This window comes from Falco naumanni, chromosome 5 (assembly GCF_017639655.2).
Source record: "Falco naumanni isolate bFalNau1 chromosome 5, bFalNau1.pat, whole genome shotgun sequence".
In the NCBI taxonomy this organism is placed as follows: Eukaryota; Metazoa; Chordata; class Aves; order Falconiformes; family Falconidae; genus Falco; species Falco naumanni.
Genome location: NC_054058.1, coordinates 38,890,343 through 38,911,235, shown reverse-complemented (window position 1 = coordinate 38,911,235; position 20,893 = coordinate 38,890,343). Strand labels below are relative to the sequence as shown.

The 20,893-nt window shown below is 37.1% G+C and overlaps 1 protein-coding gene across 1 annotated transcript in view; it reads right to left on the bottom strand.

Annotated features, from left to right (window-relative positions):
- PTPRQ (protein tyrosine phosphatase receptor type Q) overlaps nucleotides 1-19,742 on the bottom strand; it is a 141,780-nt gene extending 122,038 nt beyond the window's left edge. Inside the window, exons 1-12 of the mRNA XM_040596994.1 lie at nucleotides 19,695-19,742; nucleotides 16,404-16,541; nucleotides 15,668-15,803; nucleotides 14,303-14,557; nucleotides 12,587-12,804; nucleotides 8,879-9,065; nucleotides 8,452-8,736; nucleotides 6,509-6,793; nucleotides 5,556-5,825; nucleotides 4,145-4,405; nucleotides 2,543-2,673; nucleotides 2,234-2,363 (exon numbers count right to left, since the gene is read on the bottom strand). Of these exons, the coding sequence (XP_040452928.1) occupies nucleotides 2,234-2,363; nucleotides 2,543-2,673; nucleotides 4,145-4,405; nucleotides 5,556-5,825; nucleotides 6,509-6,793; nucleotides 8,452-8,736; nucleotides 8,879-9,065; nucleotides 12,587-12,804; nucleotides 14,303-14,557; nucleotides 15,668-15,803; nucleotides 16,404-16,541; nucleotides 19,695-19,742 (2,344 nt within the window). The remainder of the gene's footprint in view (nucleotides 1-2,233; nucleotides 2,364-2,542; nucleotides 2,674-4,144; nucleotides 4,406-5,555; nucleotides 5,826-6,508; nucleotides 6,794-8,451; nucleotides 8,737-8,878; nucleotides 9,066-12,586; nucleotides 12,805-14,302; nucleotides 14,558-15,667; nucleotides 15,804-16,403; nucleotides 16,542-19,694) is intronic.
- Nucleotides 19,743-20,893: the final 1,151 nt, after the last annotated feature.

Below are 20,893 nucleotides of genomic sequence, written 5' to 3'. Positions count from 1 at the left end.
AGCATCCCATAATAAGCCCTGTGCAATCCCAAACTGCTTTTCCATGGCATCCCATAACATGTCCTACACGCCTAGGCAGTAATCCCCCTTAGCACAAAACGTGATCCAGAGAGCTCCTCCTGATGATCTGTCTGGATGGGCTCCATACTTGGACACAGGGGCTGAGGCTGAGAGCCCTGGGAAGGACCTGGACAGGCTGTCTGTTCCTCAGGAGTCTGTAGTTAGGGTTCCTGCTTGCCACTGTGTTCCTCTGGGCTGTTGGAGATGGACCTTTGAATTGCTCCTGTGATGGGCCTTGGAGTAGCCTCACAGGGTGTTATGCGGGCTACCATTCTTGCCATTGCCTCTCTGGGCACCTTTGTGGATGTGCAGGTGAACTGTTATCATACAGCCTAACAGCACCAGAACTGCATGCTGTATTCAAGAGCCAAGAGTACCTGAATTCCTATAGACAATACAGCGATGTTTTCTGTTTTGTCCTATAATCTCTCCTAACATCCCAGCTGCTTTTTACTCTGCTGCTGAGCAATCTGTTGATTTTATTTTATTTTTTTCACGGAACTACCCATAACATTCTCAAGATATTGCTCCAGAGAGAGAACAAGCAGCTCAGAGCTCACCATGTATGTGTGAAGTTTGGGTTATTTTTGCCTTGTGTATCACTTTACGCTTATTTATGCTGAACTGTACCTGACGTTTTAACATCCAGCCACTGAGGCATACTCTGTCTTCTCCACAGTTACTGTTTGCTAGTTCTCATCTTTACTATTCTAAGTAACCTTACATCAGCAAACTCTGTCATTGCTGTGTGTGCTCACTCTTCTAGATCATTTATGAATGTGTTGGACAGAAAAAGTCCTAGAAGTCTTCTGACAGCTTCCCTCCACTGTGAAAATTATGTTTATCTTCTATTCCCTGACGTTAGGTCAATTTAAAAGACAGGCTGCTATCAATCATATCTCCTTTACCACGTATTTGATGAATCCTTGAAGGAATCCAAAAATGTTTTTGAGGCATAGTTTTCCTATACTAGCAAGATCTTTCCTTGTTCTGCCTCTAAATGATAAGATACTATGTAGTTTATTATTAGCTATAACTTTACAACAAAAAAGCAATGCAATAGTGGATGTATCTTTAGAGTGAAGACAGCATCAGAGCCACTGCTGAGTTAGTCTGCTAGCCAAGAATAGTGACACTGCTAGTCTATCCAGGTTTTATCTAGAGTTAACGACTAGAACTCTTTTCTTCCCACACCATGAATCCCTACACCCAAGATGAAGGTGCCATTTTCCATTGGAGCAGGATATCTCAGTATCTATGGCACTGTACGTTACTGGAGAAAGAGAACAGCTCAGAGACTCATCTCTTAATGTAGATTCACTGGAATAAGAACATGACACTTATTGAAAGAAGCAGCAAGACTGAACTGATATAACTCTGAAATTATTATCTCAAGACAGTATGTGAAGGTTACTGGCCAGAATACACTACTTCCTAATGATATCTGGATAGACTTATGCACAGTGCTATCAAAAAGAAGCAATATGATAGTGTTACAAGAGAGTCTGATATGGACAGAGAGGAGAAACGTCATTCCAAAAATGAAAGAACCCTTCAGAATGAACATACACGCTCGAGTGAGAAAAAGCAGCAGAAAAATATGACTTAAAGTGATCTTAACTTAGAAAGGAAAAAAAGTAACAATTTGACATGTACAATGGAAGGAAGCCACTAGTAGCAAGGAGAAGAACTGGAATCAAATACAACTATGCTGCTGAGAATCAAATGTCTTAACCCAAAGTAAATGTAAATGTAGAAGCCCAAATTTAGTTCAGATGTAAGGGGAGGTCAATGAGAGAATATCATAAAACCAATTTACTTCTGAACACTTAAGTGTGTTCAAACTCAGAGAGGTCGTAAGAAAAGAGATTTTGTTGTCTGTAATGTTGGTAGCCAGACAGTGTGCAAGTATGAGTTACTAGACTGTATACCTGCTTGATTCATTATGAAGTTAACATTGGTAGTCCTTTGTACACTGTGACCCTATTCAAATTCTTAAAGTACACAAGCAGTTAAAGAATAAGGAAAATAACAATGAAAGCGAATAAGGAGAAAACGATAAAGATGATTGAATTACTTTTGCCTATTAGGAACAAAAATAAAATTCAAGCAGAAAGCAAAACATACAGATGCAGCAAAACAAACGCTGAATTTGAAAACATTGTGATCTCACCTGTCTGTATTTCCTTTGTCACAAAAATACTGTCTCTGAAACCTTCCTTTTCTGTTCGAATTGTAAAGTTGTACAGCTTACCAGGAGTAAGGTTGGAAAATGTTGCTTTTTCTTGCTTGACCTTCTGGACCTAGAAAACCACATACAGCTTTCACAGAATTGCTTGCAAATTTTGCTTATATTATGTAAATCATACCTCCACCTATTTTAATGGGAAACACAGCCTTTAATTTAACCTCTGATTACGTAATTGAAGACTTTGAAAATAACTGCATTGCCTATATACAAGTAGTCTTTTAAAAAACATACCCTGAAAGCACTTGCACAATTGGCACATGTAACTTCGTATTGCTGAAAATCTCCATCAGCACGGTCCCAAGCAATCTGTATGGAAGTGTCTGTAACATTACCTTCTCGTACATTGACTGGAGCAGCCAGACCTATAGAAGAACATAAAACACATAAAAAGCCTTGGATTGAACAGTAATATCTCCTATAGAGACATAAAAATGAAGACAATCAGTAACAGATTCAAACAGAGGACAAAATCTGATCGCAGTCATACAAACACACAGACATTTCAAAATAGAAAAATGTAGAAAGAACCAAGAGATAACACTACTAATATTTTTAAAAAGTTGCTTGCTTGTTTATCTTTAAATTACATGGGGCTGAACAGGCATTTCCTCCTGAAGATAGAGCTGACACTCCTAGGTGGGAAAGTCCTCCAGAAAGAAGTTAATCCCTCCACTGCCACCACCATAGCACTCAGAATGTACCTAAACTGTCAGCTTGGAAAAACTGGGTAGAGCAGGCAAGACAAATATATTTCATCCCTGATTAGTATAGCCCTGTATGATACCATTCAGATCACATTACAGGGGAGCTTCCACTCTTCTCTGCATCTCTTTCATCCCCACCACAGATATTTCTGGCTGGAATGTACCAAAATTTACACTTCTTTTAAAAAAACCTGTATACATGTGAGGGGGCAGTATTTTTTTTCTTCCAAGTTTTTGGGGTCCCAGAAGAGACAGACCAAAACTAGGTGTTCTAAGACAGTTTCACACTAAATTTAGGAAATGCTTTCGTAAGATCAATCAAAACCTAAGTTTTTATCAAAATGATTTTAACAAAAATCAGCTGTCAAGATATTCACTATTTGGGGAAGAAATTGTCTGTCTTGCACTCATTCTCCTTTCGTCTTTTGTCCTTTTTATCCTATCTTAATTTTTCCTCTGAAAGAAACAGTAGAAAATAATTTCAAAGAAAAGTGATAGAACAGGAAAATAAAAACTCCTGGAAGTATAATTATAATAAAAAATAAGAAAATCAAAACATAGAATTTCAGCAGGTATTTTCAAACTACTTTTAAGTTCTTATTAAAATTCCTTTTTTAAGGCCTTGCTAGAAGGAAACCCCTTTCACTAATACTTTAAAAATGTCTTTGTTATTGAATGTATTGCCTTGAAAAATGGGAAACTCAAGGCGTTTATTATTTACTTAATTACTTATTACTGGGAGGAATAAACTTACTGATTTCAAGACACAGAAGTAACTCCATTGATACTTATCTTCTTGGCTAAAATAAACGGTCAAAATGTGTCTTGTTTCCCATAAGGACAAAAATTTAATACAGCCTAAACTCCTGTAATATTTGCTAGACAATTTATAGGTTTGATATAAAAAATACAATTTAGAGAGTTTAGAAATTACAAGAGAATCATTATATTTTGTTTAAAAAACAGCTAGTGTTTGTATAATTATTAACTGCTTACACAAATATATATCAATGTGATTTTTAAATAGCCTATCTCTTCTACAGCACTGTAATAAAAATAAAGTTAACAGAGTCTACAAATAAAGATTTATTATGGTGCAATTTTATAGGAATAAACTTAAAATACTCACATGTTTTTATACCAGATACATGGTAAAAGGAGCTCAACGTTTTCCCACTTTTTGTGGAAATGCAGAAATCATATTCTGTTCCTGCAGTAAGGTTTTCAATTGTTATTTTACCATCGCTTTTTAAAATGAATGTCACATTAGGTCCTCCTTTACTTGTAACGTATACGCCATCAAATACTCCAATATTGGGCATGTGAACAAATAATACCACAGCATTGCTATAAAACACATAAGGAACTACAATTTGAACAGGCTTGGGCTCTAGAAGAAGAAAAAAAAATACCACGTTACATCAATTGAAAATAAATTAAATGAAAACCACAAAGTAAATCTGAAGTAACTGCCCTGAGAAATATTTTTGCCCAGTACAAATAGCTACCATATAGGGTAGCTCAGAAACAATAAACAACCTGATCTTTTTAGGTGTTTATTACTGGAATCCTGCAGCACTTGACAAATCATTTACGAGTCAAAGCAAGTTAGGCTTCCAAAGGTATCAAGGAATTACCTTTTCAACCACAATGGCACCAACAAAGTAAATCTGGATAGCTGAAAAGATATACATGAAGGTATATGTGGACGAATGAACATGGAGAGAGACACATTTCATGGATGCAATATCGACATGTTTTCTTCCCTTACAGCTGGCTCTGACAGCTGTGAAAAATCCCATCTAGAATTCTCTGTCATCTGTGTCTTGAATGGGGTATTAAATCTAATCTTATATAAAAAATAAAAAAAAGACTGTCTGCTACCCTCTCAAATACTGTAATAATTTAGAAAAAAAAAGACAAGGCAGCATTTCATATATCTATAACCTGACAGCTGCAGCCTTTACATACCACATGTATAACAAAATTCTGGCTATTCCTTTCATACATTTAAAAAAAAAAAAAGATGTTTCAAAAGCATTTAAACATCTTGGTAAACTAAGACTAACCAGAAAGACCCTTTGATAAAAAATGTAAAACTTTTTACCTTTCAGCTACCACTGCTTCTAACTCTTAAAGTCCTTTCCCAGCACCTTCTAGGGGAATATCTCTCTCACAGTTCACAGAACAACCAATGCATCTCCAAAAATAATCTGTTTCAACTGTTCTAATATTTTCCTATTTCAGCACAAATCAATGATTCACCCAATTCCTTCTGTCAGTGGGGACAGGATTTCCAGCTATGGTCCTCACCACAGTTACCAGTACTATCAACACATTTTCCAAGGCTGCACCCTCTTTGAAAGTTAACAGCATCTACTTTGCTGTTAAAAATTATCAGCACATTTTACATTCTAGTTTTGATCCTTTGCTATCTAATAAATTGACTTGATCTATCAAATCTGTTAGATGATGGCAACAATAACGAGACTGACGTGTGTATAATAGTCTGTAGTTGCCACCATTAAACAATGTCTTACTTAAAGTGCACTGAACGGTCTTCAGTTCACTCATACTTCCATTATACACACTTGCCACTGCTATTTCATAAGCCATTCCAGGAATTAGGAGATCAACCTTAAACTCTTCTGTGTTGTTTAATAAGATCTTCTTCGTTTCACCTATGTTTGCATTAGGTTTCACTTGAATATAGGATTCCTGAGCCTCTTGTGGCAGCTTCCAGTGAAGAATTACACTCTCTTCTTGTACATCCTCTGGGTGAATATAAACAGCTGTAGGTGGACTGACAGCTTGATTAAAAAAAATAAAAAATGTCAGTATAAAACCACAGACCAAACTTACTGTCAATTTAAATCACTTCCTAATGATGCCTTCTGGTTTCTTTTTTCTTCTAAAAATGTCATTGTTTTAAGACTACTAATTCATCCAATTTACTTGAAAATAGTTTGCAGACAACTACCTGTTACAGGCAGATTCTGCTTTCTGTTTTCTCATAACAAATAGGAACTTATTTTACAAGCATATTCCCTTCCATTGTATATATACAGAGTAACAAAGATGACACAATCTGAGTCACACTATCTATGCTTAGAAAAATAAATTAATCTGTCTTTGCCTACATAATTTGAGACATCATGGTAATGTTTCTACTTTGCTAAAATTAAATAAACAAACCACAAATCAGTATTTATCAAATAGGATGTCACTACTTCAGCAAATACTAATGTGCTATAAGTAGGTAAATGAGCAAATAAATAAGGGGATAGGTACATTCACCCTTTTGGAAGATTCTGAAGATTAGAATCAGTAAACAGAGAATATAGAAATGAATTCCCTCAACTTTACCCCAATACATCCCAACAAGCCGCAACCTGTACATGGCCTTAAAAATACTTTTGTGCATTGTATTTTCAGTTTAAACTCTGTCTAGAGAAATAAAAAAAACCAAAAACACAGAACATGGATACATCACCTGTTGTGATTAATATAGGCTTCTCATGGCAGCCTAGAGTTTCTTTCTCTGACATGGTCTGTAAATATACCTGATACTGATGATAAGGTTTTACATTTCCTATTACTATTGAAGTCTTGCTTTTTTCCACAAGTAACTGTTTCCAGATGTTGGTTTCAGTATCCAAAACGTTCAGGAGGTAGCAATGAAAAGAAGCACTGGATGAATGCTGTGGAGGCTTCCACTTTAAATGTATTTCTGCAGATGAAACATATGTAGCCTCTAACTTCTGGGAGTGCAATGACCCTATTGAATAAGATTAGGAATAGAAATAGGATAATAGCTTCTGATGCCTTTTACCAGTAACATTTTTCTGTTAAATACAGCCTGAAAAGCTAACAGTACACACTCACATACATGCTAAATAGTATGAGAGCAAATAAAACAAAGTAACTTGGATAGTGTATCTAATGTTGGTAGGCAGGGGAATATTCCTACTGTCTGATTTTTCTGAATCACCTAGCTCTTGAAACAGAACTCAGTCTCCCCACTTAGGTCTTCTCTTGTATTTCAGTCAGATTGGAAACATTAAAGTTTGATGTTTGTAAGACAAATGCTACAAATTACCCAAGCTGGTTTAAACCTGGTCCTAATGATTTAAATGGCAAAATCCACTGAATTTTAGAAGATGCTCAATGCATGCGGTTTTTATCAATCATTTTAAAATAGTTCTTTACATGTCACCTACACCTCTTCAAACAATTCAGTCACTAGTATAATAATTAGAAAATTGTTCTGATTTTCCTTGCCTGGACAATGATGCTTCTGTAGATAACAATGTTGCAGCTGAAATGTTGATTTCTGAGGTAAAACACATATTCGCTTCTCATAGGAGGAAGCAGGAATACCTTTTCTTCATTATAGAGGCAACTTGCATTACAAGGTCTTATACACAGAGAACAAACCATCCGGTTAGAGAAGAGAGAGGCTGATAGGCACAGGAGATGACAGGACTTTCAAGTGCACTAAAGCAGCCCAGGAGAAGAAGTGAACTGTACAAAATGTACTTGCTGGAGAAAAGGAACAGCTTCTTTCCCCTCAGGAAAATATTGTATTTTTGTCAGACTTGAAGTAAATGGACCTCTGTCTCATATTTGACTGCCTTGTGAGAACTGGTAAAAATGTTAGGGCAGTATGTTTTATTTAATTTCTGAAAATCAGACTGTTTTCTCAGTACCACATAAACAGGAACATGAAAAAAATTTGCACCTAAAATTGTATCCATGAAGTAGTTTTTCCTTGAGGACATCTTCATTTGATCACCTTTAGATGCAAAGGTATTCTTCATCTCTACCAGCTGGTAGGTTTCATTTGGCTTCATTCAGATAGGCTTTACTTTAACACGAGTTAATTGATTCACAAGTTTTTCTCATTCCATACTGCATCATGCAACAGGTCAAAACACAATGGATATTTAAACCGTAAAGTTCATCTTAATATTAACTGCAGATATACAGGAATAACCTCCTTATTCCAACAAAATCTTTTACTTCAGATTGGAAAGTATGCTTTTGCATTTCATCAGTGTGGCCAAAAAATACCTTACTGCTACTCTAACATCCAGCTTTACCTTTGGACATCAGTAAGAATCCGGTGAGTAAAATTATGGCAAGAATGATCTTTAAAAATATACTTCACAGAAACATACTTTGTAGCTGGCTTTCTGCTTCCAGCAATCAAAAACTCCCAAGTTTTTTTTTCCTCATCAAGCCAAATAAAGCATTTTAGCACAAAAGGAAAATGAAGACCTTGGAATCCACTCTACAAACTGGTAAATCCTGGATTCTGAATTCATGTTCAGATTTATGTAAATTTTCAGACAAATTATCAGCACAACGAACAGTATAATTAAAGGGAAAAATTTAAAAGCGTATGATTGTCTGTATTTTATTTTTGTAACTTACTTGTTTCTACCTTCAGAATTGGACTTAAGATAGTCTGTGCTCCTTCTGGGTTCCTTGCTGCTAATAAAAACCTGTAGGAAAGGCCAGGAGACAACTGCATAATTTTTGTTTGAGTTGTATTCACAGGCAAAGTCAGAATGTATGGTTTCCATTGATGAAAATAGTACTTAATTATAAGCGCAAAGTCTGACTTAAGCCACTTGTCCATATTACTCCACATAAATACAGCTTCAGTTGTATTGACATCACGCACACTAAACGTGAAGTTTTCTGGTACCAGAGGTACTGAAAAAGAACAACAAAAAATGGAAAAACAAATTAAAATAATGAAAACCTTTTTCTCTTTTTATATTTATATCTTCAAATATAAATGTAATTGGGGGAAGGTTTTTAAAAATAAATGCAAAAGATTGGAACAAATAGTTACATTCGTATTCACAAATATATGGTAATTGTATATAGCAGAAAAATCCTGTGAAGAAATAGCCTGGACCAGTAGGATCTCTCTGAAGGGCGTAGCAGTCAGTTTCATTTTCTGGTATCATTGACAAAGTTGAGAGACCAGCCTTTAGAAGATAAGGAGATTCATTTGTCCACAAGAGCTGACCTTCTTCCTACATTGAAAAAAATTAAATAAAACCTCCATGTATTTTTACATAGTATTGATGAATTAAGGGTTTTCTCATTGAAGTGTACCTCCTAAACAGCCAAAATTTACACACTTCATTTATACAAATTAATTTTATAAGTAAATATTTCAGTGTAAAGTTATACCCCTTCTATTACAAAAGATCACAAGGTAATAACATAATACAATATAAGTCACCTAAGGTTGATGTAGAGTGTTTGATCATTACAAACAATCCTTTAAAAAAAAATCAACATTAATCACATAATCTAATAATCATGGATGGATAATTTTCTACAAATGTTACTCACTAAAAAAAATTGAGTTAGTCAAAAATATTAATAAATCTGGTATGAAAGAAAGAAAGTTTAGCTGAAAAAAATCCAGGGCTAGATTCACAATCAGATGAGCAAATGCTGTCTGTCCCCCTTTCCCTTACTTGCTGGTAGCTCACCAGTTAAGACACTCAATCACACCTGACTCGACGTTTCTAACCTTTGAGGTACTTTCAGTTTCTCCAGCAGAGCTCTACAAATACTAGACTAGGGTAACATGATATTCTGCGGGAAAGATGTTTGTAGAACATGCTCACAGCACTGCAATGCAGACCCCTCTAGTGGGAGACAGGTTTCAGTCTCCACTGCACTAACATCTACAGGGGATGAATAAAAATCCAAACACATGTATGCACGGCATGGGAGCACTCTCAGGAGGTATACTAGCATAAGTGCTTTCACGCATAGCAAATCAGTGGTACTACAGTCTAAGTCAGGGGTCCTTAAACTACGGCCCGTGGGATGGATACGGCCCCCCAGGGTCTGCAATCCGGCCCCCGGTATTTACAGAACCACCACCCCCCCGCCGGGGGTTGGGGGGGAAACCAAGCAGCCGCAGATGACTGCCTGCCACTGCATCTGCGCCGGCCCCCTGGTTAAAAAGTTGGAGGACCCCTGGTCTAAGTAAATGCTTTAAGTACTGTAATGGAGAAATGTTGAGGTACCAACGTAACTTAAGACTTCTGTTGCTTTCCCATTTTGTGAAAGATATTCAAAAGGGGAAGGGGGAGGAGGAAAACATTTTTTTTCCATTTCTCTGAGAAAACAACAAAAAATTGTGTTTGTTGAGACTAAGCCTATTTTTTTTCAATTCATCCATTGAGTTTATAAAAAAATAAAATAAATAAGTCTTTCATTTTCCCAAGGCAGCAAAGATTTTCAGCAGTGTGAAATAATTCAACTTGACTTTCTGGAGGACTTGTGTGTCGAGACTGCCATTTCAAAAATACTGTGTAGATCAATGCATATCTTTTTCTTATACTGGTCTTCTGGGACACCAGAGTTAACTACAAACAGGGGAAGGCACAACATACTACTGTGATACAAAGGTCTCTAGCAGGGCTTATAAGAGAAACATCAGTAAACAGTCTTTGACCACCTTTTCTACTTCCTAACTCTGAAGAAGTGCAGAGAGTGTCATGACAGATTTGAGGATGCCACCAAAGCGGTTGATTCATTCTTACCTAGTGGACTGCCCTACATCACATCTCCAGGGTCCCTGTTGTCTTTCACAAGAATGCTCACCCTTGCCAGGAAGGGTTTGAATCCAGACACAGATCGAAATAGGGTTAAAGAAGGAGAAACTATGACAACACAAATGCTACAGAACTAATCCTGTTCACAATGCCACTAATTTTTATCACTGTCCCAGTGCTTGGCAGTTTTCCTAAGGCGGCTGAAATCTCCTCATTAGGTTATAATCTCAATGTTTTTTCATTGAGTATTACAAGTCCCATGGATATTGGAGGGGAAAAAAACTTGAAAACAGATATTTAACTCCCTAATGGTTCAAATACAACAGAGGAAGGAAAAATAATTGAATCTGTGTTTTTTATCTCAGATTTTAAACAAGTCCTGTGATTCCTAGTGTATGCCCCATGATCTTTGAACTCTGGGTTAAGTACAAGTTGGTGCAAGTACAATTTGGAGTTCTCCTAAAACAAGAGCAAATTATGACACTGACATTTAGAAAGACTGTAACATGTTCATATGGTACATGAACACACTAATTAAGAACAAATATTTAGGAAAGAAGTGCTTGAAAACAAGCATTTTATAATTTTCCCTTGCTACTCTTAAAACAAGGTACTCGTCTAGTTCATTTAATTGACTAGACTCCCACAAACATAAAAAATGTCTGTAATGATTAAACAGTTAGCTAACAGTCAAATTCCAAGCTGGCGATTAACTTTTTTTCTGTCTAATTAGTATACAAGGAAAATCCCCAACCTTTCCAGCACTCTTTCCAACATGCAAAAATATCAGGCTTTTATGGGGCATGTATTTCTAGCAGCCTCTTACAAATACTACCTTATTTCTAAAATAAGTTAGTTACAATTAATATCACTATGGTGTAAAAATTACAGCTATTCTAAAATGTCATGCATAAAACTATTACATGTAAAGTGCATATATTACACGTGCTTTCCTAACCAGGAAGGTTACAGTGCATCTCTACCCACAAACCTAGACAGGTCCGTGTTTCCTCAGTTTGCATACTACCCCACTCTGACTTGTTTGTGTAGACCCACTAAGTTATTTAACAGAGCCTGCAAAAAAGAAATTTTCTGTCTATGACATGTTTACCACTTACCTCCTGCCCTTACAAATAAATTTTAGGGGTTTTTTACTCTTTTTCACAGAATTTCTTTTAAAATTAATTTTAATAGAACAGTATTACAATTAAATTTCAGAGTATAGATTTTCCAAATTGAAATACCAGTGGCTTTCTCCAACCTTCTGATACTTACCATGAAAGAAGTTTTCACTAAGTCACAGCACAGGAAGACAGGATCTCCCATTTCTGGCAGAGTGCCTCCATTTTCAGAGAGCTTTTCCAATACTTTTATTTATCTCTGTAGAGATATTTATGTATCTCTGTGTATTCCCAAATCACATACCACATCACAGTGAGTCATTTAATAACAGCAGAGCTGTTAGTAAGAACCCTCATAACTCAAATATGAGGAGTAGGAAACTTTTTACAAGAAATACCTTGCTCCAACCCCTTCTTCCACTGGCCTATCCAGCAACCATACAGGACAGACCTTGCTGAGCCGAACACTCAACATTTCAGACCTGCACCAAAACTGAGAGCCAACCCCAGACTTTGATATCCATAGTAACATACATGTAGAACAAGATTTAAAATCTGGTAATGCAGCACCACCTACAGGCAAAACAATATCCCTGTGAAGTACTCGTAAACAGAAAGAAAAATTAAACAGGTTATGCATGAACTATGCCTTTTTTTCCCAGCTATGGCCCGCTAAATATTTTCACTGTTTCTAAATAGGAAGAAATAACGGTTACTCTTTTAACTACTAACAACTATACAAACAAATAACCAATTTACAGTGTGACATTATTTTATTCCAAAGAATTGGGCTCTACATATCAAAATTTTCTTTCTTCCATATATGTAATAGCAAAGAAGATAAAATAGACTGACCTTTAGGTCATTGAGACCCGTCCATAGCATGATTATTTGACTAAATGTCTGGAGATAAGACAAAATAAAACCATATTCTTCTTCATTCCCTATATCAAGAAGATGCGCCCCTCGTGAAGACATTTCACATATTTGTTGTGCCACATTCCAAGGCTTGCTCTCTTTACCCATTCGATAGCAGCTGCTTTGGAATGCCACCCATCCTTGGGAACAGGTGCCTATAGGTGAACAAGGGCAGGATTTTAAAGATGTTCCGTACCATTCATGGGAGTGGTACAGTTTAAGATATTTTTATAATTACACAGACATTTTGATGATGATAACCCTTAATTCACGATTGCAAACCCCTAAAAAATCAATAATTATGAATCAACACTCCTTCAAAATTCCGAGTGTCTTAAAAAAACTGATTGACTGAATTAAGAGTATCAGCTGCAACCCACTGAAATAAAAAAGAGATCCATTAATTTTTATGCTACTCTAGGAGAAAATTCATTCTTTAAGCTTAGTGTCCAATGGTTCATTTTTTAAATTTTAAACTTGAAATTAATATGAAGTTAAAACAAACAACTGAAGATGGTTTTAATAGTTTCCTGAGTTTAAAAAAAAATAACTATTTCCCTGAATTTGAGCCTATACAATCCTTTTTCTGTGTTCCTAATTTTAAAGATTTTAAATTGCACTGTCAGAATAGCACATTTAAAGCAATGAAGTTATCCAATTGTTATACAATACAATGAAGTTATACAATTCAGAATCCTGCCTCCTTCACAGCACTTCTAACAAAACAGCAGAGCTAGGTTAGCCACTCAGCAGTACAAAACCATTCACTTTGAACACTGGCAAAGAGTGTTCCAAATCCTTACCACATTCAGGATTTTCCCTGTCTTTTCATTGAAACTATAGAGCAAATTCAATCCATACACTGAAATAATTACAATGCTTAAGCTCAACATTCACTTGACTATTTTAGACTGCAAAAAGTAGTTAGCTTAAAATATTCACACATACAAATTTGAATTCTTGCTCCTAAAATTACTAAGAAAAATTAATGAGAAATAACCTATGCTATTAGCATTCAATTTCTTTCATCTTTCTAGAAATGAAACAAAGCACATCTGTCGCAGCACTATCAAAACTAGCCGGCTGCAACAAGGCTTTTACCATCCCATAACAGGTTAACCTCTGTATGTAGTTCCTGTGCCTTGCCTCAACACAGCCACCAATCCCCCACAAGGTTTCAAAAGTTCATCTACTGTCCATGCTGTTTCTTCATCCTGTTTCTTGCCTCTGCTATATCCAGGTTCTTCCTTCTCCAGGCTCCTCTTCCAGCCAGCCTCTCCTCATCTGGACACCCTTCTCCTCCCTGCTTCTCCCAGGGCCTCTCCTTGTCTCTCCTACATCCTCTCTCCACTTCTTCCAGGTCTCTCTTCATCCAGAGCTCCTCTTCCATACCCCTTAGACTTAGAGCTATGTAACTGCTTAACAGGAACCAGCCGTTATCCACATCAGCCAACCCACCACCCCTGAAGCCAGCCCATAGCTGTGTATTATCTATGTTAATTAACCTGCCTTCATTCTTCTATAATTCTTCTACACACATCTATTATAAATTGTAAAATGGAATACAGGCTTTTTACAATTTAATCTTAACTCTTCTAGAAAATATGCAGTGGTCCCTTGCATTCACTGTGACTGCAACAAACTAACATATACCTGTTTCAGCTTGAATGTCCAGTGATTGAGACACATTTATAAATTTAAGATGCAATTGTTCAAATATAAACTGAAATGTATGTAAGGTGGCAGGTGCCAAATTAGTCCATACAAAGAATCCACTGGGGTTTTTTATAATCTGAGAAGTATCATTCAGTGAAATGGAGACTGAAAATTCTTTGGTCAGTGTAGTCCAATTAAAAGACACTGTAGTAGCTGTCACAACTGTTTTGATGTCATTTTCTGAAATTCCACCTAGTAGACCAAGAAAAAAATAAATACTGTCTTTAACAAGGGAATAATTAGCTCAAAGTTTTATTGCATTAACATTATTATATATTTCTTTTAAGAAATTATGAGGGATATACACAGTAAAGAAAGAGGTAGTATCAAACCAGAAAATGTCTTACAGAACAATTAAGGCAGCCACGCTTTTCTTTATTGTCATGGTATGTAAATTTATGTCTGAAGCAACCAGAAATATAAGTGCACAGCTTAAGGAATGTTTAACTGTAAAAGTACAGACTTTGCTAGAATATCAGTTAAGTAATAAATGTCAAGTGCAGTAACACATTAGTAGCATAACCATGAATTATCTCCTGTAGCTTGCTGAATGTACGCATCAGCAGAGTCAACAGTTGGTGCAATGTTTTCAACTTACTATGTGTTTTTCACAGTGATGATGTTTGTATTCAGATTCTAGTCTGTATTCCAAAACTAGTATGAGTTTGTAATGTGCGCAAAGGTAATGCTATAAACTTTTTTAAAGGGATTAACAAAATTAAGATTAGAAAGCCCTTTCATTCTAGTAATCAGTGGCACTTGTGGTCCTGAACAGATTTACAGCTATAAATGATGTTTTTATAAGTTCACTGGCTAGACTGACAAGTTCTTCTCCTAGAAGTCTGTCCCAGGTAGTCACAATACTAAGATCTTCAAGCTATTCATTAACCCTTTTTAAAGGGGGACTCTTATGATGTGAAAACAAAAATATTTAATATTTTTAATTTATATATGACAGACAACCACAACCCCATGTTGATATGAAACTGCCAGGCTTTAAGTAACTTTCTCCATGGTCTTCTATAAATCTCTTTTCCTAGAACTACTGTAGTATAGCAAAGCCTGTAACATTTAAAAATCTCCCAGACTTTTACATCAGTTAAACATTGCTGAATTGTCACACTAACCAAACAAGTTACAATACAAAATTATTCCTTCTACTCTTCATGATTGTAAAAATACATTGAGGCAAAATTTCTCAATACATGACTAAGCTCAGGATTACAACCCCTACTTCCTTAAACTTCAGTATTGGACTTAAATATACCAAATACCAGAATATTTTTGTGCTACTCTACTTACGTGTCTTAAATGATTTTACACTTAAGATTCGGCCATTTTTTAGGGATTCTATTGTAATACCATACTTCTTATTTTCCTCAAGCAGAACTGTAGTACTGACTGGTTTCTGTTCAACTTTAGAGATGTTTCTTACATTCTGCAAGTTAGAAGAATTTCTGGATATAACAAAAGTAATAAAAATACAATTCATAACTGATCTATGAATTTTTTGAAAGGGTAGCTTATATTACAGCACAGAAAACTTAAGGCTGCAGTTAAACTGAAAAATACCCAACGCATTTAAAACAAAACATTTTAGAAATCAACTATTAACAAACATCTTCCTATTAAAATCCCCATATTTTCTTTAAGTTCTAGAACATCCTGTGCCCAGAATTTGAACAATACCCTCCCACAGACATCTAGGGGTAGCGTCTGTGCCTCTCCTGGAGAAGTGAAAACTCCTCCTCAAACTACAGTACACTGAAAAACTTGCATATTCTTAACTTTGAACATATGCCTATCTATTCTTATACACCCAAGATACTCGAGAGTCTTTTAAGTCTAACTGGCTTCAATAGGACTCTGTAAGAGTACACATAAATGACATAAATTACAGAATTCAGTACAATTTTTCCAAACTTTATTTGCTATTTTACTTTTTTTTAGAAAAACAAACAAACAATGCTATTAACTACTGGTATCTACAGCTTAAATATGTATGGAACTACTTATCGGTTAGATTGATGAAATTTACTTTTTGACTGAAAGCATCTGCTTGCTGGTATGTTATAATATAATAGTCTGGATCCTCTCCTTTGGGCAATTCAGTCCACTCCATTAAAACTACTCTAGCAGGCTTTTTCACTTGGTCACAGTCTAGACTCTCTGAACCCTGTAACAGAAACATACATGAATACAATTCAGTAGAAAATGTACCTCTACCTAAATAATTAAATTCTGTCAATTTTAACTACTTTTACCCAGAACTTGTCAACTAGCAACAGGTTTTATATGAAGCAGTATCACCATCTGTACTGTGTGACACAGAGAGGGTTCATAATTTGTTACAAGTTCTGTAGGTACAGGCTCTGTTTTTCTTTCTTTCTCCACAGATGGCCAAACCATGTCAGTTGACTCAAGTATGTCCTACTAGGAAAACAAATCTGTCATTATTTTGGAAACAAGGTCAGAGATTTCACTTGCAATATACATACTGCAATCACAGTTAGCAGTCAAGAGTTGGAGCTCTCAGCCCTATTCTCACATTACACGGTAAAAACTTTAGTGGCATCACTTTCAAAACTTCTAAATATCTCAGAATAATAAACAGCAACATTCAGGATGTAAAGAAATCGTTTATTAAACACCTCACTACCAATCCAATTAAGACGTGCCAGTACAAACTTCATTCAGCATTTCAACTTCTTACAGAGGTCAAGTCATTCTAGGCACAAGTCTTCCATATTTTTGACACTACTTTTTTAATAATTCTACATACCTTTGAAGGACTTTGGCTTAGCTCTTTAGAGAAGCAGGTTCCTTCTGTGGTTGAATTTCATCTGGAACCAGAAACTTATGGGTTCCTTCTAACAGGATATAAACCTGAGTCACACCTCTAAAATTCAGAGAAATTGGGGCATGGGATGCCAATTCCTATCACATAATATTTATTAAAAGATTGCAGTTATGTAACTTAAGTTCCATTTTTATTTTCTGTATGAACTGGGAAAACAAATAAATGCCATCACTTAGCAATGAACTCAAAATGTAGTTAAAAAAAAAACCAACAATAAAAATCAAATAGGAACCTTAGTATACCAAAATAAAAGTTAGGACTTTTATTATTATAATACTTTGTGTTATTCTATAACTCAATCAACCACACAAAAAAAAGCAACTTAAAAAGCAAAAACACTCAGCGCTTTCCTATTCCTTAATACAGTATACTCTGGAACTCACTTTGGTTTAAGGTAACTTCTTTTAACTAATGACAAACTAACACAACTACAAATCTATCAAGATCTTAACATTCAGAGTTCAGATCATACTTTTTAAAGTATAAACTTTATAAAGTTTATAAAGCCTTTAATCTCTATAAAACCTTTATAAGAGGATACATACCACCTCTTGGAAGCTCCTGAACTCACAAACAGGACTAACGTTGATGGCATACACAAAAGTGTTTACAGAACACTTTTCCATGAAAAGTAGCAGGGCTTTAATTGATGAGTCTATAGCTGGCTTGCGTTCCCTGAAAACAATCTAGTCCAGACAATCCAAAGGGCAAGAAAGTCTGCTTTTAAAGATAATTTAAAAGAAGTATATTTTCCAATAACTGAATTAACCATTTTTAAAAATTTTCCACCATCAACAATATATATGCCATTTTACCATACTTAAATCCGTACTCCTAGACCCAAAACCAAAAACTGAATTTGCAAGCGTACAAAGAAATTTTACTGTATTTATATCTGAGAAGAAGGATTTAGAATGTCCTTTTTTGTTGCCAGCACCTTGTCAGTTCTTTTTAGGCCCTTACCCAAAGACTGCAGCAATTTTAAAAGAAAAATTAAACTGACCACTAAGACCTAAGGTTCAAGTCTATCTTCAGGCTAGCTACACACCAGCCAAGAAACCTAAACAACAAACAATTAATAACTGCTGCTATCAACTACTTCTATTGACTACTTCTCAACATACCACTCAAGCAGGCTTCTCAGTCTGAAAAAGAGGCACTTGAGGGGAAATACAACAGAGGTCTATAAAATCTTGAGTAGCCAGAGTAAGTGAGCAGAGATTGATTTTTCATTTTCCCTTCAAGTACAAGAACAGTGAAGGATGACATAGCTGGCATGCTCCACATTCAAAGCAAAAAAAAAAAAAAAGAGGCAGTTTTTCACTATACAGTTTATCTGACAAAGCTTAAAATGAGCACTACAAGTTTCAGTGGGCTTCAGAAGAGGCCAGATAAGTTCATAGAACAGAACTACACTGCAGCTCACCAAACGCACTGCAACCCCATACATCTCAAGTCTTTAAGCTGAAAACGATGGGAAACTAACACAGTATAGATAATTATCATATTATACTATTCTTACAGTCTTCCCCAAGGACCTGCTTTTTGCCACTGCTGGAGGTATGATACTGAACTCACTGAAGTTCTTATTTCACCCCATACCACCATCCTTATGAACCAGACACACTCAACTACTCTGCAACTGTCAGAGAACTTCCCTGAGGCAGACCACTGACTGCTGTAGGACGGCTTCCACAAAAAAGCACTTGTTCTCAAGCTCAAAATTGGCCAGCACAACAGGACAATATTCTCAAGGAATATACCAGGCGGCTGGGTACCACAGCAGCATTTCAGCACTCCAAATACATGTCTCTCACCTGCAAAGGAATGGAGTGGTATTTATACCAGTAATTGACAAGAGCTTTAAAATCACCTTTGGTGCAAAGCATGTTAAGCTAAATGTAAAATAAGCCTCCATGTACAGAAACTAAATATAGATAAAAATGGACAAGACTATTGCAAAGCGTACAGAAAATTACATGTAGTTCCTATGCACGTGGATCTTTTAATAACAGTCAAATTAAACACGAAGCACTAACCCACAAATGGCAATTTTGGATCCAAAAGTAAAATACTTCTTGCAGAGGTACACTTCCTAAAGGCATAACCAGAGTATACCCCTGGGTCCCAGAATGACCTTCAATTTCCAGCATCACTGTGCATGTCTCTGAAGTATCCAGAAGGTGACAATTTACACAGCAATATGAGCTAGCTTTGGACTTAAGGATGCCGGTGTCTTTTACTTCTTCTGGGGAACAAAACTGAACTAGAAGCAGCAGGCAATAAAGCAGACGAAGAGCTTCCAACAATTTAAACAGAAGGAAGGCTGGGAACGCTCAGAGGAAATAACAGAGAGTTCCCTGTGACTGCCAGAATGACAAAAAAGCAGATGAAATCACAAACCATCGATTTTCAACACTCAATTAGAATATCTATCCACCTTCAAAAAAAGGAACTATTTCGTCTCACCTTAAATATGTATTTTAATAAAAGCAGGAGAAGAATTGTTTGATCCATAGAGAAACGTTGTAGTCCCAGTGCCTGCGTTCGAATCACAACAGCTTCAGAACAAAAATGTGTCACAATGCCCAAGACATAAGAAGAGAAAAACTAACACACATATTCACCTATTTATACTTCACATGGGTAAAGCAGCAGCCAATGGTGCACCCGAGTTTCGCGTCTTTGCTCTGGCCCTGCCTCTTCCCAGGCCTCATATAAAGTTTCCTGAGATCAGCAGGCAGCTATCCTTGGACTTCACTGAACTGTGGATGTGCCTGTTGTTTGTTAGTCATTTAAAAACCTCCTCAGTGTGTGCATGTGTGTCAGATTTTTTTAAGTTTTACTAGGGAGTACTGAACCGAAATTCCTTGAAATCAGTGTCACACCTTGCACTTCCCTCACGAGACTCAGGCTGTTTCCCACAGTACACGTTCCCAGCAAGATGCCCCTTTATCTGTGTTTACGACGAGCCTGACAACCCTTTCTGTGGACGCACGCAGCACTCCTGCAGAACCCACTGACACATCTTGCCAGGGTGTCCAAGAGGGGTAGATATAAACGGCGTTAAGTTTATGATAATTTCTGTTGAGTTTGCTCATCAAAGGACAGGCACAAACCAGTATAGCACCAGGAACTGCATGAGCAAGTCTAAAATTGCTTACGGAACATGAAAATCCTGCTTCTCAATACAAAAGCAGAGCCCGTACGTTTCCTAGCCCGCACACCATCCACATATCAGAGGACTTCTTCACTTTCTAGCCAGTAACTACTGCACGCGATTCCGGGCAGGAATCTTCACAGCACCCAGACGACCGGGCCGTGAACGGCGGCAGCCAGAACCGCCGCTGTCGCCGCCCGGCGCGGGCAGGCAGCGCCCCTCCCGCCGGCGGCCCTGCGGGGGAGCTGAGGGAGCGCGGGGGAAGCGCTCGTCGGCCGAGGCCAGAGCCGACGAGGCGGAGAGGCGGAGAGCCGCTACCCGGTGAGGGGAGACGACGCTCCACTTCCCCCGGGCGGACAGAGCGGGACCTGCGGCTGTGCGGGGCCTCCGCTGCGGCGCTGGCCGCTCTCCTCTCCCCTCCCTCGCTTTCCAGCCCCCGCCCGCGCCCCCGTTAGCTGTGGCCTTGCCCGCCCTTTCCGGCTGCCGCGCGGCGGAGCGGGGCCCGAGG